The 25,201-nt window shown below is 55.2% G+C and overlaps 1 protein-coding gene across 1 annotated transcript in view; it reads right to left on the bottom strand.

Annotated features, from left to right (window-relative positions):
• The window catches only part of JPH3 (junctophilin 3), an 89,564-nt gene that overhangs the window by 6,282 nt on the left and 58,081 nt on the right, over positions 1-25,201 (bottom strand). Inside the window, exon 3 of the mRNA XM_090260949.1 lies at positions 1,352-1,476. Coding sequence (XP_090117075.1) covers positions 1,352-1,476 — 125 coding nt within the window. The remainder of the gene's footprint in view (positions 1-1,351; positions 1,477-25,201) is intronic.

Below are 25,201 nucleotides of genomic sequence, written 5' to 3'. Positions count from 1 at the left end.
CACATGGGAGGGCCCCCCGGCCCCATCATAGGGCTCCCATGATCACTCCCTCAACCTGCCCCAAATGTGATCTGGGCTTCTGGGGGGCCAGGCCCCTGCACTTTACACCTAGGGACCTGGATAAGCCTGAACACCGAGCCCTGCAGGGTCCTGTGGCCTCCCCAGCTAGACCATCTATCCACTGAAAGCCCCAGGGTCAGCTCTGGCCAGCCTGCGGACCCCACACCCTCACGCTAAGCTCCAGCTCCCTGTCAGTGCCACCATTCTGGAGTTCGTTCTCAGCTAAAATTAGTTCCAGAGCATGTGACATTCCTGGAAGCATCCTTGTGAAAATGCAAAACAGAACATGTGTTCTGAATTACAACACTTTGTCCCTGTCTTGGGTCCTCCTGCCTCCCCAGAGCTGGGCCTTGACATCCTTTGCCCCCAAGACCAGGACCCCACCCATGAGGCCAGGAGCTTCGGGGCTCTAGGAGGTGAGCTCAGTGTGTGGTCTCAGGGCAGAGACTGCGCAGGCAGATTCCATCCTAAAACTCCTACTGGCAAGTGTGGCCCTGAGGGAAGCAGTCTAACTGTTCTCTGGGGCTCCCTGCTGCCAAGGAAGCTGCCAAGGGAGACCAGAGGGAAGTGTGGGGTGGAAAACGGGGTGGAGGGGTGGGCTGGTCTGACCCTCAGCTCCAGCGGGCCTCCCATCATCAACACGCTCTTCTCCAGCCTACTCTGCCTCCCTCAGGCCTGTTCCCCAGAGAGAAGGACGAGGCTCACAGATCTGGCCCACCTGCAGTGGCTTCTAGCTCCTCCCAGCTCCCACCAAGGACATGGCAGAAGCTCCCCTAACTGTTCCAGAGCTGCTCTGTCCAGCGTGGCTGCCAACAGGCACACATGGCCATCGACACTTAAATATAGATCAGTCATGATCAAAACCAATGACACCAGCCCTCTGCCACACTAGTCGCAGCACCCACATGGCTAGTAGCTACCTCACTGGACAGAGCAGTTACAGAATAGTTTGTGCATCACAGAAAGTTCTAGAATAACACTGAGGGCCAGGGAGGGAGACAGACCACATGCCCACGCAGAGCACATAGACATCCCGCATCATGGGAAGCAGGGGAGTGATGCTCAGAAATATGTGCACGCAGGGACACGGCTCTGGAGGCAGGGAGAAATACTGAAACCTCACGCTCTGACACGTGTGTCTGAGGGAGGCGTGTGCCAAGGCTCCTTGCAGGGACACACACCATTATGAAGGACAGTGAACATGAGGTGAGATGGCAGTGGGCAGAACCTGCTGGAATGTGGCCTTGGAGGACTCCTCACTGCTCCACCCCCACGTTGCACCCCGACTCACCATTTTCCCTGTGCTGGAAGGAAGGTGAGAACTCTTTGGCAGTGATCCTGGCAATCCGTGCTTCCTCCTGGGCCTTCTGAGCCGCAGTGAGAGCTGCCTCGGCCTTGGCCCGGGAGTGGGAGGTCCTGGGTGGGGAGAGACAGGGAGGGCAGTGAAGGCACAGGAGACAGAGAGGGCTGGGCAGCTGCTCCTCCCCACAGTGGATTGGGCCAAGACAGGATGCTGGGTGCCCAGGGGGTCATGCCCTCATACCTCCGGATCTCTCATTCATTCATTCATTCATTCAGCAAACATCACTGGACACCAGCCAGGCCAGAGAGACTGCCAGCTCCTTTGGGCACAGGGCAGACCACACCCTGTGTAGGGCCTGGATCCCAGATGGAAGTGCTGCCTTTAGAAGGGAGACTGTCCTGGACTAAGCTTCAGGTCCAGAGAGTGTCCCTCCTGCCCTGTGTTGTGCCCATGGACTGGAGGCCGAGATCCACGGCTGACTGATCTCAGTCTCCAGGGGTGAGCAGGTCCTTAATCATGTTGACCTGACAAATACAGTTTGGGGGCAGTTGAACCCCACTGCACCCAAGAGGGTGAGCAACTGGCCAGCTGGGCTCTTGAGCAGGAACAGAGAGGCTTGATGGTAGGACCAGTCAGCTCACAGCAGCAGTTCAAGGGCGTAAGGAACAAAATGCTCTCCCGGCACCAGGCATGGCCCCAGCCCCAGGAAGGGTGTGGGCCAGTCCTGCTGGAGGCTGTGTCACTGCTGAAGGATTCTGCAGATACTTCCAGATGCCTAATATCCTGTTCCCAGGCTGCCCCATCAGGTGTGAACTGGGCCTCACTTGTCCCAGCAAATGGCACTGCCAGCCCCTGAGCTCTGCCCTGAGAAGGAAGCACAGGTGAGCTGGGAGCTGGGGAAGGAGATGCTGGGAGACCAGAGCTTGGGACTGCAGCTTCTTCCACTCACACCCCACACTCATAGGGCCAGGTGGGGCATCCCCTCAGCCAGCCATCATCTGGCACCTTCTGGAAGCTGCTATCACTGACCCGTATGTGGAGGAGACAGGCTTAGAGAGTTTAAGAAGCTTCTCCAAGTCCATATGAAATGTGGTCTCCAGATGCTGAGAAAACAAGTCTGCTCCCCATGGACTCTGCCCAGAGATGAGGCCTGACTCCCACTAGCACCTTAATGTGGGTGATGGCAATCCTCGGAGCACAGGCATGGCCCCTCCATGCAGGAGCCCAGAGGTCCAGTGGAAGTCCTGCCTCTCTGTGCTTTGGCTTCTACCGTGGTCATATGAAGTGACACCACCAACCTTGTGTGTGTGTGTGTGTGTGTGTGTGGCAGGGGGTGGCTCATGAAATTTCCAAACATAGGTTGGGGGTTGGGGGTCATGGGTTTTCTCTCACATCAATAAACATTCTGAACATGCTGCACCAAGTAGCAGACTTGGTGATGCCCCACACCAGGGTGGGCCTGGTGGTGGGGCCAGCAGTTGGCTTGATGTTGCCGCCTTGACACTTGTAGCCCAGGGGTCCCAGGACACTGACTCAGGGCTCCAGGGTATGCGTGGCCCTCACCTGCCCTATGCCTCTCCCCTGCTGAGGCCCACAGGAGACCCTCCTTTATAAAGGGGGCTGGACTGGTTGCTCACGGCAGGACAATGCCAGGGGTCCCTACTTTTCACTTGCCTGGTGTCTTGGCTCCTAGGGGGCACTGCTACCCAACACCAGGGAAACTGAGGCACAATGACCAATTCCCCAAGACAAGGGGTAGCCTACCCCTCAAGGCTCCTCTGAGCAGACTGACCCTCCTAATACCCAAGGTTCTCACAGTCCATAGGCTTCACAAGGGGCCCCTTGCTCCTTGTGAGTGACTAGTCTTTCTTTTTTCAAAATCCTACCACACTAACTAGGACCAACTTGACTAGAAGAAAACAAATGTATCTGTCATACACACACACGTGTCCAAGAAAGGAATTGAGCTGCTGAGAATGTCTGCGCAGCAGTCCCCAGGGCTCCTGCTGATGGGCCTCCCCAGGCACACCCACGCCTGCAGTCACCCCATCGCCTGGGAGCAGACCCCAAAGGCTGGAGAGATGAAGAAAAACCTCTGCAAAAATGTAGCATTGAGGAAATCCTCCCGTTCAGAGTTTCTCTCCTAGACACTGGGAAAAGATGACTGTCATTCAAGACAGCTGCAGCCCTGTGTCCCTTGGGAGCATAAGCTGAGAAGCACCACCTTCTCGAAGATTCCTTTGGAACCCTTGGTTGCAATTGCAACTGAAGAGAGACAGGAGCCTCTTGGAGACAAAGCCATGGATAAAGCACTAATTATTGATGCTTCATTTGTATCAGTAATAAATCAATTGGATAAATCACTACTGCAGTCTTTAGCCCATCCCCACTCCACAAGCTCCTGAGCAACCTCTTCCACTTAAAGCCAGTGTGTCCCAGCCCTGAGTCCCTGAAGGTCACAGCCACGAGTGAACAATTTGGGCTGGAAGAGGCGCGTCCGTATCTCGAGAGCCATCAGTGTCATCACACGAGAAACATGGGCGGAAGTCAGACCCAGTGAGGGCCAGTGAGTGGCCTCAGTTGTCCAAGGCCACATCTTGGGTGGGAATGTCACGATGGAGGGGAGGGTAGAGGGTGACAGGGAGGGCAAGCAGAGCAGCTCCCCACCGCATGTCATGCGTCTGTCCTGGGCTGAAACCCAGTGAGAGGACAGCTGGAGCAGCACAGCCGCCCCAACCCGGATACCCAGGGGCTGACAGAGGCCCTGAGCAACCCCCTGGTGGGACTCTGCACTGGGGGCCTTTGGATGGGTCCACGTGTCCCCTGAGATTGTACTCAGAAAGCTCTGCAAGCTTCCCCTCCACCCGGAGGCAGAGGGTTCACGGCTTTCATCAGATTCCCTAAGGCTCTGTGATGCCCCAAAGCCGAAACGACCCGCAGCGAGCCTGGTCCAGTTGGAGACGCAGGCGGCCCGTGGCCAGGAGCCGCCGCCCACCGCGCAGCTGCAGGTGGACCCCGGCACAGCCAGTGCGCCCCGGGCTCACCTCTGCCGGGATGACATGCTTCTCTCCAGAACATGCCGAGGGCTGGTCTTTTGGTTTTGTTTTCAGTAATAACTTTTATTGAGATATAACTCACATACTATACAGTCTTCCATTTAAAATTCAATCATTTTTAGTGTGTATATTCATAGTTCTGCAACCATCACCACAACCCACTTTAGAACATTTGTGCCCCCACAAACCCTGTGCCCTTTGCCCGTCACTCCCCCGTCCCCCATTTTCCCCAACACCTTCCCACCAGCCCTAGGCAACCTCCAAGCTCTTTCTGTCTCAATAAGTTTGCCTATTCTGGACATGCCGTGCCCAACTAGGTTTTTTTTTAAGGTTTTCATTTCCCTTTTTTTAAAAAATTGAGGTGTAATTCACATGACATAACGTGAACCATTTAAAAGCGTTCAGTGGCATCTGCACATTCGGAGTGCTATGCAGCCACCACCCCTACCTCATTATAGATCACTTCCGTCACCTCAAACAGGAGACCCAAACCCATTAGCAGTCACTCCCACTCCCACCTGCGTGCCTGGCCCCAGGGGACCACCACCACGGGGCCAGCTGCACATGGCTGCTGTGTGGAATGCCAGGGCCGTCCCCCTGCTGGCCGAGTGCCCCTAATCCCAGGGACCTGGGGTAATCAGCTGGCAAAGGAGCATCACAGCTGACTGACGAGTGTCCCTAAAGCCCTGTGTCTGGCTGGGACCCAAGCAGGTGACGTCCACCCTGAACCACCTGTGCACTTTTGTCCACCACTTGGCCTGGTGCTTAGGGTCACTCATGTTGAGTGATGGAATCTGAAAAGTAAGTATGCTTTAAGGGCTGTGAGTCAAGTGCTGGAGACAGTGAATGGCCAGGTGGTCAGGGGAGGGGCAAGGGGGCCTCCCCAAACTGGTGGGAGACATGGTGAGTGAGGGGGCTTCAAAGATGGGGATTTCAAAAGGCCAAGGGGAGGGAACAAGGCTGGGGACGAGGAGGACCAGGCTCATTCATGTCTATTGTCACACTTGTCATTACAGCATTTACTCACCTTGTACTCCAGTGCCTTCTAACAAGGGCAGGCAGAGAAATGAACCGATACGAGAATAACTTACGGTCCCGAGGAAGTGAGGGAACGGACAGAGGCAGGAAGCCAGAGGGGAGAGTAACAGAGTGTGCGCTCAGGACCCGGGCCGCCACGAGCGTTCGAGCTCCCTGGAGGCCAAGGCAAGCAGGGAACAGCACTGATGAGGATCAGGGTGCACATCAGCCAAAATGAAAGCTGTGGCCCAGGAGAGGGACAGCCAGGCCAAGCCTGGACCTGGACCTGAAGGACGTCTCACTCGGCCTCACAGCTTTCCTTGGGGGCTCCTTGTAAAGACCCTCAATGTAGGCTGCCGGGGCCATGCAAAGTGAGCTCAGTGGAAATAAACGAAGAGCCGGATGACCCAGAGACAGTACCTCAGGCTGGAAGAGGCCTGATGCACTTCTGTGGAGATCCCTCTTTGAGGTCAAGCTTGGATAGCTTGGGGCAGGCGTCTCCCCCTGATGAGAATCTGAGACAGAACATTCTCTGCTGCCTGCTAACAGCAGATCTCCACATCCTTAACAGTCCGTGTTGCTGACCAGGACAGAAGGTGATGAGCACAGATCCCAAACAAAGCTCTGGACCAAGAGATGGGACTGACCACCCTGCAGAGAGGGCGCAGCAGGGGCATGGCCTGACCGAGGAGGGAAAGGCAGGATGGGCCAACCCAGGGTGAAGCGAGCGCTGCCAGGCTGCGGGGGCTTGCGGAGCTGTGGGAGGCTGCTGAGCAGAGGTGGTTAGAGGCTCCGGAGTGACAGTGTGCGCTCAAGTCCACAGCCAAGCGCAACATGCTGGACTGGACACGGCTGTGCACAGAATGAAGTTATGAGGAAACATGAAAGTGAGATTTTGTGTTTTTTTAAAGTAACAGGTTTGATGGTTCCTCACTTAGGGGAATAATGTGACCTTTGTTTATTATATGACTGCCCACTTCACAGAACTCAGCTTAAACCCCCCCAAAGCCAAGCTAATAGGATGTCATTCCAAGGCATTTCTGCACACACGCATGCCAACAGCATGCAAGCAAACACCATGTCGTACCCGCCAGGTGCCCTGTTCTCACAGGACATGTGTGGCTCAGTGATGGTAGCCTTTCCTGGGGGGAGGGGGACATGTCCAGAGGTCGAGCAAAGATCATTCTTTCACTGCATGTGTTTCTCTTTTGTCCTGAACCCTTGGAAATAAAAACCACCCCTGCCCGCCTGGCTGACTCTTAGCGAGGCAGGTCTGCTCCTGGTAGGGCTCATTGCATGTGGCATTTTCAAGGCAGCCTGGGCTCTGCTGGATGGGTCCCAGACGCTGCCCCTCCTCAGAGCCAGCATGGCGGGGAGTGCCGACTCGTCCCATCCCTCAGGTCCTGTGGCCCTGTCATCACAGCACCCACCGACCCACCCTCAATGGGCGCCTGTCATGACCGTCCCCCGAGACTATGCACTCTTGAACAGGAAGGCATGTCGCTCCCCACCTGCTCCGAGCTCCTCTAGCACATATGCAGGACAAGTGAGCAAATGGGAACATTCCCGAAGGGGCCACTGTTGGCTTCTACTGCTTCGCTTAGTAAATATACCTAATTCCACAACATCTTACGTGTATTTACATATGTATGTTCACACATACATAAAAAGACTGTGCTGTGCCAACCCTAAAATAAAATTAAATCAAGACAAGTGCAAGTGCATTTAGTAGAGAAAAAACCTCCTGGTGCATCACAAAGGTTAATTTTACTTTCAGGACTCGGGCCAGCAGCCAAGCTCCTGGATGGGTAATGGCTGGGTCAGGCTCAGCTGGGGGCCAAGACTCCTCTGGCTGACACCTGGTGGGTACGGGGCAGGTCAGGATGGCCACCGAGCTCCTCAGTTGCTGGCCACTCCACCAGCTGCACCTCAGTCACGTTCGTCCCCCTGCCCGCAGTGTTAATCAGGCTCTGCACCCCACCCCCACCCTGCTCCCACAACCAGCTGGGATCCCAGAGAAGTGGCCGTGGAAAGCACACGGGGTTCCTGCGCTGCTGCTGACCGGCGGGCGGGCAGGGGCCGGGCTTCTTCAACTTGAGTCACCAGCCCTTGTAGGCAGCCCAGGGGATGGATATGCAACCTCAGGGGCCACAGAGAGGTCAAGGTCACAGATGCACAAGAGGAGGAGTAGGCAGGGCAGAGGGTGACCTGCCCTTGTCCCTGCAGGCCCACCCTTATCACCTGTACTGTACTGAACAGTGTCCCTCCAAACTTTGTCCTGGAACCTGGGAATGTGACTTTAACTTGGAAACAGGGTCTCCCGAGGTGCGATAAAACCCTGCCACCTGGCTGCCCCCAGTGTCTGACTCAGCAGGTCAGAGGCAGGGCCTGGGAACTGGCTGCTGGTGGTCCGCAGCTGTCAGTCTGAGACTTGGCACGTAGTGGGAGACCTCTAAATTCTGTGCCCCCCTCCTGCCTGCTACTTCCTGTTCTGCTGCACCTGCCCTAGCTCCGGGACAGCCCGACTTCCAGACCCTCTGTGTGTCCTCTGGCCAGCCCGCCCCACCCCCGCCCCGGGAATGAGAGCCCACGGGTCCCAGCACAGCCCCACTCTCGCCTGCAGAGGAGTGGGGCGTGTGACCTGCTGCTGGGTCTCCAGCCTCACCATCCCTCTCCCAGTTCAGAACTGGATTATCTTCACATGCGCTGCTCCTTGTTCTCCCACAACCAGTCGGCTCCTCAAGGACAGGTGTCCCACTGATGGGGCTAAGAACCAGCCCGCCAGCTCCAGCCTGGGCAGGAACAACAACGCCAGCGCTTCCAGCTTCATGCTGGGCTCCAGCACTGTCTTGACTGATCTCCTGCCCCTGGACGGCCACCCAGGTCTGACCACTCACCCTCCCTGTGCTCAGGCCCCTCGCACACACGCTCCGCTTACCCCGACTCCAGGAGGTCGGTGAGGCCCTTTTGCAGGTGACAAAACTTGGGGCCTGAGAGGTTGACCGACTTGCCTGGGGTTCCCAGGACACGAGAGGAGAGTCTAGGATGCATGGTGGGGGTCAGGGGGGCACACAGATAGATTTCTGCATTTTAAGGACTAATGTACCATTGTCGAATAGAAACCAGCCCACATGTGGTTCCCATCAATCAGCTTGCTAGGTTCCCTGATTCAGGATTCAGCCCCATCCCACCCCTACCAGTTGGTCTTTCACCGTCCACACCTTCTCAGCCCTGGAGGGGGACACGGGCAGGAAATGGGCAGGCTGTGCCTTCGAGGCTTTTCCTGGGGAGAGGTGCCAACCAGAGCATGCTGGCAGACGGGTGACCCAGCCGAGAGGGTGAGGCTGATGACACAGGATGGGAGCCCCGATGAGGATCAAACCTCCATATGGCATTTCACAGATGAGAAAACCAGGGTCCACAGAAACGAGGGGACACACCCAGCATCGCACCCAGAGCAAGCGGAGTCGGGGTCTCAGACCCCAGGGGCTCTGACAGCTACCAAGAGGCAGGGTGGGTTTTCTTCCCACTGTAAAAATGCGTTGTTTTCCCCCCTTACATGACAAAGGATATAAGTGTATGTCATGGGTTGAATTGTGCCCCCAAACTACACATCTTGAAGTCCTCACCCCTGGTACCTGTGTACATGACCTTGTTTGGAAGTAAGATCTTCATAGAGGCAATGAAGCAAAAATGTGGTCTTGCGGGTGGACCCTAATCCACTTATAAGAAGAGGGACTAGGGCACAAACCCACAGAGGGAAGGACAAGGGAGAAGGCCACCAGCTGCTAGCTAAGGAGAGAGGCCTTGGACAGAACCAGGCTGCCGGCACCAGGACCTCAGACTGCAGCCTCTCGAACTGGGAGAGAATCTGCTGTCTCAGCCGCCTGAGCAGACTAACACGTTATCTGTGGTTTCTTTCCACGGACTCCTTTTACTCGTGGCATCTCTTCTTTTCTGGTCACTGCTAACCCTGAACTCACACCCCGGCCTTTGGTTCAAGCCAATCCCACTGACCCAGTGGCTCAGGGATGCTCCCACTAAACCTAATTCCAAGTCAAAGGAAGAAAACCTCTTGCCCTGCCTCCAAAGCAAGCCCGGCTTCCGGACCATGTATTGCAGAAAGGGAGACAGCCCAGCCCAGAGCAAGTTGTTCCTTCTTGGCTGCAGTTGCCAAGGCAACCCCGCCTCCTGGAGGGAGGGACCCACATCCAGGGTTGGGTGCACAGCAGGCCTCCCACCCCTCTGAGCCAGTGCCCAGAGCCTGACCCAGCCCTGGAGGCCCAGGCCCACAGGTCAGTCCCTACAGGACTAGAGCCCGTCTCTCCTGGATTTAGGATCCTAGGCCCTGTCGCCCAGCGTCAGGCAGCAGAGGGCTTGGCCCACAAAGAGAATTAGTGTTGTTTCTATTTTACAGATGAGGAAACTAAGGCCTGAAGAAGCTGGAAGCCAGCTTCCAAACCCAATCTCCCTGCTCTGCACGTCTGCCTGTGACACACAGCAGGCTGTCCTGAAGCCCCCATTTCCTCAGTTGTCCAAAACCTCATCTCCTGGGAGCCCTGAGCGAGGAAGCCAGAGAAGATGGCCAGTGCCTCCTCCTCCTCCTGCCTCGGCCTCCCTGTCCACCCCTCCAACCAGCCCTCTCCTTTCACTGCCTTAGAAAATGCATTTTCATAAACAGGTTGCCAGTCCTATTCAGCTTAGGCCCAGTGTTTCTTCTGAATAAGGGGCTGCACCTTTTGCAAGCCCGCGACTTCCTTCCCAGGAGTCTGTGCTCTGATGAGTCGTCTATAGGCAGATGGACACTCTCCAGGCTGATGCAGGGGATGGGAGAGGCTGGCTGGGTGCTAGTGGCCTCAACGACAACAGTACACACCCAAGTATCTTAAGCTGAGAGCAGCCCCCAGCCTTGTTCCTCCTGAGGAGCCAGGGCCCGCAGCATCACCTGGGAGACGGTCAGAATGCATGTTCTTCGCAGGCCCTGCCCAACCGCAGGATCAGAACCTGTCTTTTAACATGGAATTTATAGCTTGGCGAAGTCTTGGAAGTGCCAGCTGATGGCACAGGAGAGCACCAACTCCCACTCTTTCTTTCTTACATTCTGCCTGGGGCGCCCCCTCCATGGGTCCCAGAACCACACGCTAGAGGGAGGACACCCTGAGAGTCCCTGGGAACCTGCCAGGGCACAAAGAGGGTCAAGGGACTTGCCCCAGATAAACCTGGCCCAGAAAAGGCTGAGCTGAGACATGACACCACCTCCAAGTCCATGGTTTTGCCCATCACGATTCAGGGGGTGCCAGGACTGGGGACTTCCCTGGGAGGCCCCGCCCTGTAGCTGTGGAGAGATCTGGGCTGGTCACCAGGCCCCATCGGCCTCAGTCTTCCCGTCTGTAAAACAGAGCCATCGCAATAATTAACTGAAATGGCACAGGCCACACACCCAACACACACCCAGCACAGAGTAAATGCTGGCAGATTGGGAAGCTGTGTTCTTTTGGCTCCGGATGGCAGTCCCTGCCCATCAGTGGGGAAGGGGGGCTGCTGGTGCCTGAGCCAGCCCTGCTCCCAGCCTAGGATGGGGGGTGCTCCTCCCCCAGCACCCTTCCTTGCTGCCCTCATGTGACTAAGGATTTTCTCCAGACCTCTCCTGCCTCCCACCACCAAGCTGAGAGGGAGCAGACCCCTGGCAGGACCAGCGGTGCTCCGGGCACAGGCCTGCAAGCACAGCCCCGGTGTAGACAGCCCCCCAGCTCTCCATGGGCCTGCTGCCACAGGGTCAGACCCCCCACCCCTGCCCCAAGCTCGGGGGTGGGGGATGGGTGGGCGGAGCCCTGGCAGGGACGGTGTGTTAGAAAGAGCTTCTGTGTTCAGAGCAGGCAGACGGGCCCTGGAGTCCAGACTCTGGTCATCCTGGGGGAGAACCCTGGGACCCTGTCCCCCCATTTGTAAATGGAACATCCCTTCTTGGCACAGCCCTGAGGCTGCTTCATCTCAGGAACCCAATGGACAAGAGATTAATATTCATGTCAGGGGCGGCTCCCATGGCCCCTCCTGGGCAGACATCACTAAGCAATCACTGCATTCTTTCCAGGGGCTCTGGCCACAGCCTGGGAGCCCTCCGTGCTTTCAGCCACCCTGACCGACCAGTCAGAATCAGCTGGCAAGCTGCGAGCTAGGTGCCGTCCCTGGGCAGACTGCTACTTATTTCTGTATCAGCATAAGCTTGTGGAGAACCCTGGGCCAGTCTGATTATGGTAAAAACACTGAACAGTACAGACATCAGCCAAAGGGACTTACTGTTCTACGTGTGCCTTACCCCAGCCAGACTGGGACACACCTGCCAGAGGTGGTCAAGGGCTCACCTATGCTGCTCACAATTAGGTCCCTAAATCTGCAGCACCTGCATCACTGGGGGCGTCCAGAATGCAGATTCTCAGGCCCTCCAGCCCTGCTCAATCAGGAACGCCAGACATCTGCCTGAACTAGCCCTCCAGGGGATGCTAACACACACAGACCAGCGCCCCAGAAAGGCCCACATGGTCCTGGGCCACAGCCCCGATCAGGCTAAAGCTGGGCCACGAGAGGAGCCAAAGCTGGGGGCCTTCTTTGAGAGAAAGAATACAAAAGGCCTGCGTGGGTATGTTGTGAAAACCCCGATGATCATGCTTCATTGATTCCTGGGATCTACCTCTGGGGGAGGGAGGCTCAACCTGGGGGGCAGGGTGGGGGACACTCAGACACGGGGTTGGCAACGCTGCAATATCATCTGCGGGTGAAGATGAGCCATGATCAGGTTCATTCCATTTTGTAGTGGACTGAGTGACATCATCGAAAATGAAGTCCTCCTTGAAAGGCCCCTCCTTCCCAGGAACAGGAGAGATGGTGACACAGCACGGGTAAGAGTGGCCCTCCCAGGGCCCGCTGGGCCCCAGCGTCCCTCCCAGGTAGGCCTGGGTGCCCATCCAGGCCAGGGCTGCCAAACACACCGGTTTGCTGGCAAGACATTCCCGGATACCTTTGGGGCTACTGTCTCAGGGCCCAGCTTGTGCACCCCATGGGGAACATGTTTGCCCTGGGCGTCCTGCCCCCTGGAGCACCAGCCACTGGCACTTGCACATGGGAATTAATAAGAGGGATGTCTCCCACCATTTGTCATCTGCACTGTGCTGTTACGTTGTTATGGGCAGCAGGCAAACTGGCTGAGAAGACCCATCAGACAGAGAGTTGGAGGTTCTTAGGGGCATCCCCAACTCATAGCATCCTTCCCTGCCCTTCTGTTGTCTGTGTGCTGTGGTCAGGGATTGCACATGTGAGTCATGGAAGGTCAGGCGTCCACCCTCAAGTACTCTGGTGGCAAAAGAAGGCTAAACCCTCAATGTCTGTGTGCTTCAGCTCCAGGTGGCAGGATGGGTTGCCACGACCAGAGAGAGGGAAGGCCTTGGCTTTAAATCACTTACACAGCAACCTTCCTGGAGTTCCACAACTGTGTCAGACCCAGTGCAAGTACCAGGGACACGGGAGGAAGAAAGACCCAGCACCTGCCACAGGAGGCTTCGAGGGCAAAACAGGCATCAACTAACCACAACACCATTGGTTATAACTCTGTAACCAGTTATAATGAGTGCTGCAGAGAAAATGAGATTGCTGAGAATGTATTCCCAGGGGCTCATACCTGGTCAGGGAGGGCTTCCTGGAGGAGGTGATAGCTAGATTTGAAGGACTAGCAAGAGAGCGGTAAAAGTGAATGCAAGAGGCTGGATGGGGCATGTGAAGGTCTTGGGTGGGAATGAAAGGCATGCTGCACCCAACGGCCCTAGTAGAGAAAGGAGCTGGGCAGGAGCTGGATTACAGAGGCCTCATTTATTCCAAGGCCAGTGAGGGGCCTCTGAAGGGCTGTGGGCAGGATGGGACCAGCTCTGAGGTATGCGCTGAGAGGAGGAGCCCTGTCAGAAATATGCAGAACTGACTGATCACTGACCTCTACAGTATGTGTGACATCTTTGCATCCCTGCCTAAGCTGGTCCATATGAGTAAGGCAGGGAATAGGCAGATTTAAAAAAAAATTTATTAAAGTCAAAAAAGAATTCAGAGCCAAACGGTATAAAATGAAAGTCCCTGTTACAATTGTTCTAATGGGGTTTTCTACCGGAGCCCTGCAGGACATGGGGGAAGGAGCCTGAATCCCACCCAAGTCCCTGGAAAGTATAGGTCACCTGGCCAGATCCGGTTTCAGCACTGAAGATGCGCAGGTCACACAGTGGAACTGCCTGAAAAGCTGGAAAACACTCAAGACCAAATCATGACAGCTGGCCTCTCTTCCTCCTGCCACATCTTCCTCTACCCCCATTTTTTTCTCCTATTAAAAAAATCTTCAAAGAAAAATAAATAAATAAAAGCCCAAAGTAATGAAAGAAACGTGTCTGGTGCACCAGTGGGCTCCAGCCAGGCTGACTCACAAAGGCAGCCAGAAACAGACGGGGTCACGGAGATGCCACATGGAGGGCCATCCAGCCACCAGCACCTTGGACCAAGCCTGGAGATGAGCAAGGGCTGAGACTTGGGCTTGCAGGTGGGGGTGGGCGGAGGGGTGCATCTGAGGTCAGGAGCTGCCTCAGCCTGCAAGATGAGTGTCCCGGAGCTGCAGTAACAATGGCCACAGACTGGGGGCTTAAAACAACAAAAATCCTCACAGAGGTCTGGAGGCCAGGGGCCACACTCCCTCTGAAGGCCCTACAGGCTTGCACATGCCCTGGCTGGGACCCACATCACTCAGTCCCTCCCCCTGTCCGCGTGTCTCTGTGTGTTTCCCTGTCTCTTCTCTTAAAGGGTACTCTCATTGGGTTTAGGATCCACCCTAATCCAGGAGGACCTCATCTCAAGATCCTTACCTTAATTACATCTGTGATGTCCCTATTTCCAAATAAGGGCACAGTCTGAGGTTCTGGCTGGACATATCTCTTGGGGGCTACCATTAACCTCCTATGGGGTACTAGTGTTCCATTGCTCTGTGACTTTCGATCCCAGGCCATATGTCACTCCCAGAAAGCAGTCCTGACCCCTACCCACCACCCCCACAAGCATTCTGGGCTTCCTAAGATTGGCATCATGACCCAGGAGGATGTGATGGGGCTCAGTGTGTTGGCATCCAGACTCCCCACTCACTCACCAGCTACTGCAAGAGGCGTCAGCTATGCCTCTGAGCCTCAGTTTCCTCAACTGCAGAATGGGTACGGTAATAAGGACCCTTGCAGGATCTCTGTAGTCAGGAGACAGCACGCAGCTCTGGGAATCTTAGTGGATATTTTGTGTGTGAGTTTTGTTTTTTATTAGCAGCTTTATTGAGATATACCCCTGGCTGGTTTGGCTCAGTGGATTGAGCGTCGGCCTGCGAGCTAAGTGTCGCTGGTTCGATCCTCCAGTCAGGGCACATCAGAGAAGGAAAACTCTGACTCCAAAAAACCTCCGCTGCCTTGCGGCATACCTCTTCAGGGGAAAGGCTAAGGGAGTAAACCCCGACAGAAAATCCGGAGCCGGAGTCCCTAAGGCGGTTTGACGTTGTTGTCAACACCGGCAACTCCTGCGGCGCACCTGAAGCCAAGCTGTATTGACTCCGTCTTTCCCTTGGACCCTTCAGCTGCGAAGAGAGGGGGGGTCTGCTGCATGGGCAACAGCAGACCCTCCATATCACCCTGCCCAGGCTCTGTAGCTTCAGCTTCACTGGAGAGGACACTCCAGCGTCATCGCAAGATGTCGATTCAACACGGGAGGAGACAGATACCGTGTCACTCCTGAGTTGGACTGCACAGCCATTCTCGGCGGTGCAGATAGACTCTTAAGAAGCTACACCATCGTCTCTCGAGACAGACGGCTGCCGATTATTGAGATATAACTTACACACCATAACAGTCTCCCATTTAAGTGGTGTGTTGCTCTGGGTTTTAGTATTTTTAGGGTTGTGCAGCCGTCGCCATAATCTGATTTTACAGCACTCGCATCACCCTTACAAGAAACCTCGTACCCGTGGCAGTCACTCCCCATTCCTCCAGCTCCTGTCAATTGTAGTCTGCTTTGCGTTTTTGTTCTTTTGTTGAGTATTTCTCTCAGGGAGGAATTAAGGAGCCAAGGGCTGGCAGGGGAGAGGCTCAAGCAGCTGTGTTTGAGTCTGCCAGTGGGGCGGGGAGAGGGATAGGTGTGTAGGGAAACGTGGGACCAGGTGACCCCATCAGGCAGGGCCAGTGCTGCGGCCCCCTTTGGCTCTCCCACTGCACCTGGGCCACCTATGAACTCCTTTCATTATGGAGTTCTTTTTTGAGTTAAAAGACTGTCTTTGCTGTAAAAGCTGACAAAACTAGAAAACCATGCTCCTGGCACACAACAGAAGACAGGGGAGTGCAGAAAACTGGCCCCAGACACAAACATCCATAGTACTGCTCAGTGACTGCAGGCCACCAGCCATGACCTGGGACAGCAGGCCTGGTGGGGCTCAGTGTGGGGCAGACGGGCTGGACACATGCAGGCGCCAGGAGCTCAAAGCACAGGGGCAGGGCCGGCCCAGAGGGAGCGGAAGTTCTGATGAGGGACGCTGGGCTGGACACAGCCACAGAACGGGGAGCATCAACAATGCTCTGGGATGGACACCGGCCCCCGAGGCCTGAGAGGCAAGGAAGGCTTGGCCAGGAGAAGGCAGTTCCAGAATGAAGGGACAGCAGTGCAAAGGCCCAGGGGCAGGGGAGGGAGCGACATGTCAGGGGACTGAGGGAGGTGAGAGTGTACAGGGAGGTGGGTGGGCAGCAGCCTCTGCTAGTGGGGAGGGAGTAGGGTGGTAGAAACAACCTTAAGAAACTGGGTTTAAAACCTTCCACTGTCATTCATATATAGCAACGGGGATGCAGAGCACAGCACAGGGAATGGAGCAGCCAAAGAGCATACATGCAGGACCCATGGACATGGACAGTGGTGTGAGGATTGCTAGAGGGAGTGGGGGTGGGGCTGGATGGAGGGGGGCAAAGGGGAAGAAATTGAGACAACAATAACCTATAATTAAAAAAATCCTTCCACTCTCTGGCTATTGTGGCTGGATATTTTCTTTTAAAAAACATACAAAAGGAATATGGTTTCTTTAAAATTAAAAAATAAAAAAAAAAAGTGTGGATAATGAATATAAATTTCCCCTTTCAACACTTTCCTCATCTATTCAACATCCCACAGATAACAACCCCTAAATCTGGTGGAGTCTCTTTCAGCTACTTTTCTATATACTTACAGGCACACGCATCTTATTTTTGAAATATAAATGAGGTCATACTCTACATATTTTTCCTATGACTTGTTTTTGCCTTTAATATGCCACAGGCACTTCTGCTTATAAGTGCGCCAAGCTATTTCTTATTGCTTTTAAGGCCTGCATAATATCGCAATAAAAACTCAACACATGTTAGCACACCGCACTGTTCTGCCTCTTGCTTTTTCGGCTTTTTTTTTTTAACCTAACACTGTAACTTGGAGGGTGTTCCACATCAGCAAACACAGAGCTTTCTTGTTCTTTTTAATGGGTTTTGTGCTGAAATACAGAGAGCCTGCCCCTACTGAGGGACATGTATGCTGTTTTCCACTTTCTGCTTTTATAAATCATGGTACAGTGATACCCTGGTGCATCTGACATTTCACACACAAATCTCTCTTCAGGATACAGTTCCAGAAGTGCAGCTGCTGAGTCAACGATGCAGTTTAAATGTTCCTGTAGTCTGACCTTGGATAGAGATGAAAATTTGCTATCCAGAGAGGTCACACCCATTTACAGGAGCAGTACAGAGAGGGTCGTTTCCCTACATCCTCTCCAGGTCAGCGGGTTACCAATTTTTTATCTTTCCTGAGCTTACAGGTGAAACATGGTGCTGTCTCTTTGTGATTTTAACTTGCACTTCAGCTGTTAGGAGTGGGGGCAGGCGTTTTCCTTGCTGATGTGTAGGAGCGAGTGTTCAGAGAATCTCTAGGAGGCTGCCACTGCCATCCCCACTTCACAGGTGAGAAAACTGAGGCCACCGGAGGCGAAGCCCTGTGGCTGCTGTGTTTACCGTCTCCAGCTGGAAGCTCAGTGGCCATCTCAGCCAGGCCAGCCCAGGGAAATTATCCTGTTAGGCCCTGGGCTGGCTTGTTTTGGGCATGGGGTTTGAGAGTAGGGGTGGCTAGTGGGGTGGAGACAGGCACCTTCCCGGTTGCCATGGCAACCCACAACCTCCTGCTCATTAGAAACTGGAGCCTCCTAAAGAGTTGATTTCCCAACACCATTTCTCTCTCCTCCCGCCTCTCCTCCCCTCTGGGCTGCAGTCTATGTTTAGACTGAGCACCCACTTTCCTCCTCCCTCACCCCACACCCCAAGCCCCCACATACCAGGAATAGCAGGCAAGCAGCTCCCCACAATTAGCCTACATACCCACTGAACAAGTGCCAAGACGGCTAAACGGGGTGCTGCGCTACCACCCAGCTCAGCCTGGTGCACAGGTCACACCTGCCTGCGATTGTCCCTGTGGCTGACCTGGACATGGTCAGGGGGGTGGGGTGGGTGTGTTGGGGTAGGGAGGACCAGAACGGACAGGATGGGAGGCATGGTGCCAGGGCAGGGACAGATCCTGAACACAGAATGAGCCGAACCAAACCCTGGGTGCTGTCTTTCCCAGGCACAGAAAGGTCAGGCTGGGACACACTTACTTAAGACCAGTCAGGGAAGCTTGTGTCCGGGTCCTCTTTAGTTTGCCCACTCAATGCCCTGCCTGCAATGTCATTTTTGAAATAACTTAGTTATATTCAGTTAAAACAGGAGCCCGTCCATCCATGAAGTCTGGCCTGGGCTCAGGGCCACTGGACTCCCCTCCAATGCGCCTGCTATCCTCAAGCCTGGCAGGCAGGCAACCGGGAGGGCAACCTACCAGCGAGGATGTGCTGGCGCGGGGATGGGGCAGGACGAGAGGCCCTGCCATGCAGCTCACCAGACATGCTGTGACCCTCTCAGCTCAGGGCAGGCCATGCTCTGGGTCCCAAACCTCCAGGCTCCCAGGTCCCCGCCAGGGCCAAGGGCAATGGTAGAACATGGGCTCGGTCACCATCTCGAGGTGATAAAGGGGAGGCCTTCCCCAGAGGGCCGTGCGGGGCCGAGAACCTGTCTGTGTGAGCCGAGGCTCCAAGACCCCAGCGCCTGTCCATGGGACCTCATTTACACAACGGTTTCAAAGCTGTGATTCAGAAGGTCAAGGTGGGGACACCAGGCATTGAATCCAAGTGCAGGGCCCTTCTGGGGGTGGACCCCCAGTGACAGCACCGCCCATACAACCTGCTTACCGCCGCTGCCACCCTCTGCCTCCTAATGCAGGGAGGGCTGCTCCATCCCTGACCAAATGCCACTTTCTCTGAGAAGTCCTTCCTATCCCTACCTCTCCCCACCCTTCTTAGAAGCTTCCAGAGCCCCATGAGAGCAGGCCAGTGTACCAAGACCAGTGGCAGGTGTAGGGTGGGCCCTATATAGGCATTCGTTGAACTGAAAAGCAATATATTTCTGTGGTTCTTCAGAATCATCTGTCTCCTCCCCACTAGCTCCTTGGGGATGGGGCTGACAGCCCCATCAACAGAGTCTGGTGCACAGGGGGTGCTCAGGAGGCACATGTCTAATGAACAACTGGATGGAAAGGAGGACAGGACAGGCTAAGCAGGCACAGAAGGAGGACCAACAGGTCGCTGCCCGAGGAAGGTGTGGGCAGACCCTCACCCATGGTCCACTCATGTGGATCCTGAAACCTGGCACAGTGATGTACATACAGCAAAATCAGTAAGTGTTTGTTGATAGAATAAGTGAAATAATGCCAGGCCAGGCCCTAGTGGACCTTGGATAGCAAGTCAGGGATGTTAATCAGGGGTCAAGCTCGTGCTCCCAGACCTGGCAGAGAGCCTTCCACCAGCTGACTCAGTGCAGGATATGAGTTGGCTTCTCCCAGGATGTCAGTGATGGGATGAAAGAAGGAGAAGACCATTTATAACAGGAGCCACCTTTCTAGCCGTGTCCCCCCAGGCCACCGTCACTGCTGCTGGGTGCAGGAGTCACCCTCTGTGCTAGCTCAGCCCCCTCATCATGACCCGTCATCCTTTCTGCTCCTGTGGCATGAAAGCCAGTCTCTGTCAGGCCCCGGACCTCTAGGAACCAGCCGTGCCGCAGGGTGGGCCGAGCGTGATGCTGACCCGCCACAGAAGGTTCCTACCTCCACATCTCCAGCTGTGGAAGGGGCTGAGCTGCTCTGGGGCAGAGTGAAAGGAGCAATTCCTACAACATCCTGGACACAGCGCCGAGCAAGCAGGCTGTCCCCGAGGCCCCAGCGGCTGAGATGACCAGACGGAGTCGTCGGGCAGGCAGAGATGTGGCTACACCTGTGGACAACCCAGCCCAGGCTTCACGCTAGCTGAACACCTACTGTGTGACACTGGAATGTTCCTCTATCCTCTCTGAACTCCTAAACGTAAAATGGGGGGTGAGGCCAAGAGAGTCAGCACACACAGTCTCCCACAGGGCCAGGCACCAGGGATTTGCCCTGTGAGTGTGCCAGGCACTGGGGACGTGCCCCATGAATGTCAGCTGCTGCTGCTGCTACTCTTGCTGCAACCAACGTTCTTTTTCTTTCCTCCGCCCGGACAGGCTTGGCTACCCCTCCCCTCGGGGTCAGCAGCTCTCACACATTATGCCACTCATTCCACTTGGACTGGCAGTCACTGAGAGCCAGGACTGGAGAGGGACCAGTGAGGTGGGACGCAGCTGCCGCTGCAGGCTGAGGACCCCCAACGCCCTGCACTTCCTGTGCAGCATCTCTCAGAGCACCTGGTGCTAGGATCACCCCACTTCACAGAGAGAACACTGAGGCACAGCACAAAGGAGGTTCTGCATCTGCCCAAGGTGACAGGCAAGGGGCGGAGGGGTGACAGGATCTTGAGCACCTACATGTAACCAAGTCTCTCTTGTATTCAGCCCCTCTCAAGTCAGGTGTGGAGGAGACGAGACACCCATTCTGGGCTTTAGCTCCACCCAACATGTGGACATCGAGGTAAAAAATCCCTCACCCACTGACTGACAGGACTGGGTTTCCTGCAGGAGGGGGGTGGGCAGGGCTTTCAGCCCACCCCCACCCCTGCAGCTAGCTGCTTCCTGTACCACCAGCCTGTGAGGGCCCAGGGCAGACCCTGACGACTACAGAGGTCCCCCTCCCACCCGGCCTGAGACAGGAGACATCGGCAGCATCTCAATGCTTTCGTGTCCACCCAAAGAAGCTGGGAGAGAATTCCTCGCTAATTTTCAGTTCTCCGAAGGCAGAGCTGCATGAGCTTAACCTCACAGGACCTTGAGAGGCTTAATGAGCTGTTAGTAAAGTGTCTGCAGCTCCCTGGAGACCAGATCCAGGCCTGTGAAGGGGCCAGCTGGAGGAACCCTGCCCAGCATGGTGGCCAAGGGAAGTGGGGCTGGGAGGCCTGGGTCTAAGCCCAGGTTCCTTAGGGAAGCTCCCTCCCATTTTCCCAGTGGAAGGGGTGGGAAGGTGGCCCCTGAGTCCAGCTCTTTGGTCCGTAATGCCAAGAGCACCAGGGGCTCAGCAGAAGCCATGAAAGGGCCCATTTAGAGACAGACCATCCGTTCAAGCAGCCAACGTGTGGGCCCTACTTCATCAGGGGGACAGGACAGGACCACACTGCCCAGGCCTGACTCAGCTCCTTGAACTCCCTCTAGACACGGAGCCAGAATAGGTGATTCTCTCCCATTTTACAGAAGAGGAAATAGTAGGTTGCTGTAACAGACACAAAGCCAGCATGACAGGCCATGCTCTGGGCTGAGTGAAACTTCTCCCCGACCCTGGCATGACAGACAGCGAGATGGTATCGTCTCTCAGACAGGAACTAAGGCTCAGCTATGCTTCCAAACTCACCTGCCCAAGTCCCACCAATGGCTGGGATTTGAAAAGGACCCAGAAAGAGCACTTCTGGAGAGGCTGAGTCTTTAAGCCGGGGCCAGGCCCATGCAGAATCCCAGACCCAGGACAGCTACCTATAAGAGAAGGCGATTTAGTAACTGTCCTGACTCTGAGTGCAAGAGTGACTCCATGAAGGATCTTGGGACCATCCTGGATTGTTCTCATGGACTTCAAATGCCATTACAAGTGTCCTTTCATGAGGTGCACAGAGAGCAGCCTGAGACAGAGGAGGAAGAAGCCATGTAACCACAGAGGCAGAGACTGGAGTGATGCTGCCATAGCCAAGGGACACCTGGAACCACCAGGAGCTGGAGGAGACAGGAAGGACCCTCCCCCGGAGCCTCTGGAGGGAGCATGGTCCTGTCCACGCCTAGAGTCCAGACTTCCAGCCTCCAGCGCTATGAGAGGACAAATGTCTGCAGACTAGGACCCTCACCCAGCTGTCCAGGGAATACACAGGTACTGGAGCCAGATGGTCTGGGTTCCAACCCAGGTCGCCTCAGTCTCCCTTACAGAATGAGAATAACAATGCTGCCCACCTCAAGGGGTGCCCATGACAGATTGGGGTTACCATGGACACACTTATAATACAAATTATTTGTTGTTTTTCTGAAACGCAACTATCACTGAGCATCCTGGTCTGTATCTGCTGACTCTGGATTAAAGGTGATACTGCACATCAGCAGTTCAGCATCAGTAAGGAGACAGGCTGGAGGACATGGGGCCACCTGACTGCCCGGGGTTAGGGTCAACGATGAGACCTGATGTCAAAACTGAGAACAGAATCATGATGATCAAAGTTCCAACTGGGGACAGAACATACTGGAGAGCAGACAAGTGCTTTGTCAAATGGCCTCATCAAAGACGGGGGATGAGGATGTGGTCTGCCAGGTTCACGCCGGGCTCGGTGGGGATGTGAGCGGAAGTGAGATGAAGGCAGGCAGGGAGGAAGGTGGCAGCTGCAGAGGTCAGCGAAGCTGAAATGAAACAGCACATCCAGAGCAGCCACCAGCTCGAGTGTCCTGGCTTGGTGCCATGAGTGCTGCCCTGGGAGGAAGGTTCCAGTCCAGCCACTCTGCAATGAGCTCATTCCCTCCCCCAGAAGATGAGGCCACCAGCATCTCCTCCACATCAGAGGGAAGAGCTTGGGGTGAGGAGCAAGGTGGGTGACTGGTTCTCTGGTTTATCCATCATGCAAGAATCCACCACTGAGTGCCACCTATTTGCCAGGAGCAAGCTAGATGAGCCTGGAGGTGGACGAGACATCTGCACACAAGGTGCTCAAAGTTTTGTGCGGCGGGGGCTTGGAGGGGACAGAAGTGCAAGCTGGGCTGGGGGCAAGGCTGGATCTGGAGTTTCAGCAGTGACTTGGATGACTGGTTGTGACTCCAGCTCTGCCACTTACTTGCTGGGTGGGACCCTGGACAAGTCACATGCCCCTGGGGCCTCCGTTTCCCCACATGTGAGATACTGATCATAATGCCGTCTCACCCAGGCCTTGTGAGGACAGTAAGGGCATGTGGGCAGCACTTACGGGGTCATCGACTCTGGTGTTCCCTCCCGTCCTGCCACTAGCCTCCACTGAAGTCACTTTTTCAGTGATGACAAGACTGTCATCACTAGATGGTCCTGTGGGGGGGGGGATGGGCGGGGCACGGTCCTATCCAGCTGCTGAGATCAGGGCTGCTGCACCAACATCTCTGAGCCACTGGCTCTGCCCAGGCCTCCAGGAAGGAGCCATTGGTTCAATCTTTATTGTGCCTTCAGGTGGCAGCACCAAGCCAGACACCTGAGGACAGAGGTGAGGGAGACACAGGCCTAGCCTTCAGCAACAAGGCTACAGCTCCCTCCACACACCAGCTGCGTGGCCTTCGCTTCCACGTTCTCTCTGTGAAGCAGGATGGTAACTGGATGGCAGATGATTATAACAGACATCTGGTGCCATAAGGGAGGACGGGGGCGCCGCGGAGCCACAGCCCTGGGGCGGGAGAGGCTGCAGAGCAGGCCTGTAGATGGGGCACCGTTGTCCATGCGGAACTGGTACAGCGCCTGACTGCACTGCTGTTCCTACTGTCATCACTAAGCTGCACCCTGAACCTCAGAGTGGCCGTGAGGTGACGTGGGAGGGGCTTATAAGTGCTGGGAATGGCCTGGGTAAAAGCCCGGGGTCTGCTTGTCTCAGGGAAGTTTAAATTCTTGTAAAAGTATTTAATTGTTTGGGGAAATATACATACTGAGTGAAAGAGCAGAGCTGGAGGAAAGAAACAGGAATGTCGGAAAGGACTAGCTCTGAGTGAGCTCCCAAGCAGATGCCAGGAGGTAGGGGGTCTGCTCCCAGATTGCTCAGCCTGCAGAGAGCAGAGTCTGGGGGGCCTGGCCCTTTGCTCTCAGACTGCCCCTGTTCTTGGGGCTTTCCTCACCAGTCTCCCAGGATGCCCAGGGATGATGTCAGCTTCCCTGGCATGAAGGGGCCTGGGTGATAGGGGCCCTCGCCTTCTGACTTTACCCGCACCTCTCCCGTCGCCCCCAACTCCCTGCTGCCGTAATCTGCGTTCACTCAGTGTTTCTGGCAGATGAAATCGTGCATGAGGAAACATGCAAATTATACGATGTCCAAATTGTTCCCTCATGTATCAGTCGTGTTGCAGCTGATCTGCGTTTTAAAAACAAGCATTGTAGCAGAACTGACTACATAACTACCTCTATCAAGAAGCTAACCTTGAAACAATCCTATCGCCCTGTACACAGAGCAAACCCCCCTAACTGTCACACTTTTATGGTCTGAGAGGGGCTGGAAAACAGCCGGGTGCCTGAGAGCACGCTGCCGGGTGAGCACTCGGTGGCTGTAGTGTTGGTGGTGCCAGACCCCAGGGGGCCCTGGGAGTTGTTGGGAAAGGCCTATGTTTTTTACTCCAGGCAACAGGGGAGCCCCGGAAGGGTTTTTAGCAGGGAAGGGCCTTCTCAGGTCAGGGGGCTGCCCCGTGGAGGGTGGATTTCAGAGGGAGACAAAAAAGAGGGTGTGGGACCCTCACATGGAAGATGCAACATTTTAATTTAAAGGGTAAATGGAAAAGCCAACCCAAGAGACAGGGCCCTCATCCCAAACCCTCAGTAGGGTCTGGCAAACACTAGGTTCTGACCCAAGACTGACTGTGGATCGGCCAAGGCTCACTCACCCTGATGTCCCGCTCTATCTACCCCTCGGGATTTTATTCCCCATCCAGACAGCCCAGAAGTTGAGCCAGGACAGCAGAAACAGCCACAGAATTAACCTGGCCCATGAGCAAACAGTCTTAAGAAATCAGACATGAGCCTGGTAAAATTAGGTGGCAGGGGGCAGGGAGGGATACCCTCCAGCTGTCCTTCCGGTTTCAGTTTCAAAACCATTCGCCGCCCCTGGTTCACATGGACCTCAGAGGGTGACAGAGCACTTCTTGGCCAGGCGTGTTGTACAGAGAGCCTCAAGCATGACACCTCCCTCGTCCCCGTCCCTGGTCCACATGGCACACCTCCCACAACAGGGCTGCTGCTGGCCCAGCAACACGGGGTGGCTGCCCGACACAGGGAAGTACAGGCGGATCCTGCGTTCTCGAGCCAGGCCCATGAGCGTCTCTGTGCCAGCGGCAGGCACTTCCAGTGCTGTCCCAGGACGATTTGAAATACATAAAATAAGACATGCAGTTATGAAAGAGACCAATGGTTCTGAAATGCTCTTGACCGACCGCATTTGCGAGCGAGTCATGTGTTGTGCCACGCGCCTTGGTGCACA

Source organism: Furipterus horrens, unplaced genomic scaffold, assembly GCF_987537825.1.
Source record: "Furipterus horrens unplaced genomic scaffold, mFurHor1.1.pri manual_scaffold_13, whole genome shotgun sequence".
Classification (NCBI taxonomy): Eukaryota; Metazoa; Chordata; class Mammalia; order Chiroptera; family Furipteridae; genus Furipterus; species Furipterus horrens.
This window is presented reverse-complemented; position numbering and strand designations above follow the sequence as displayed.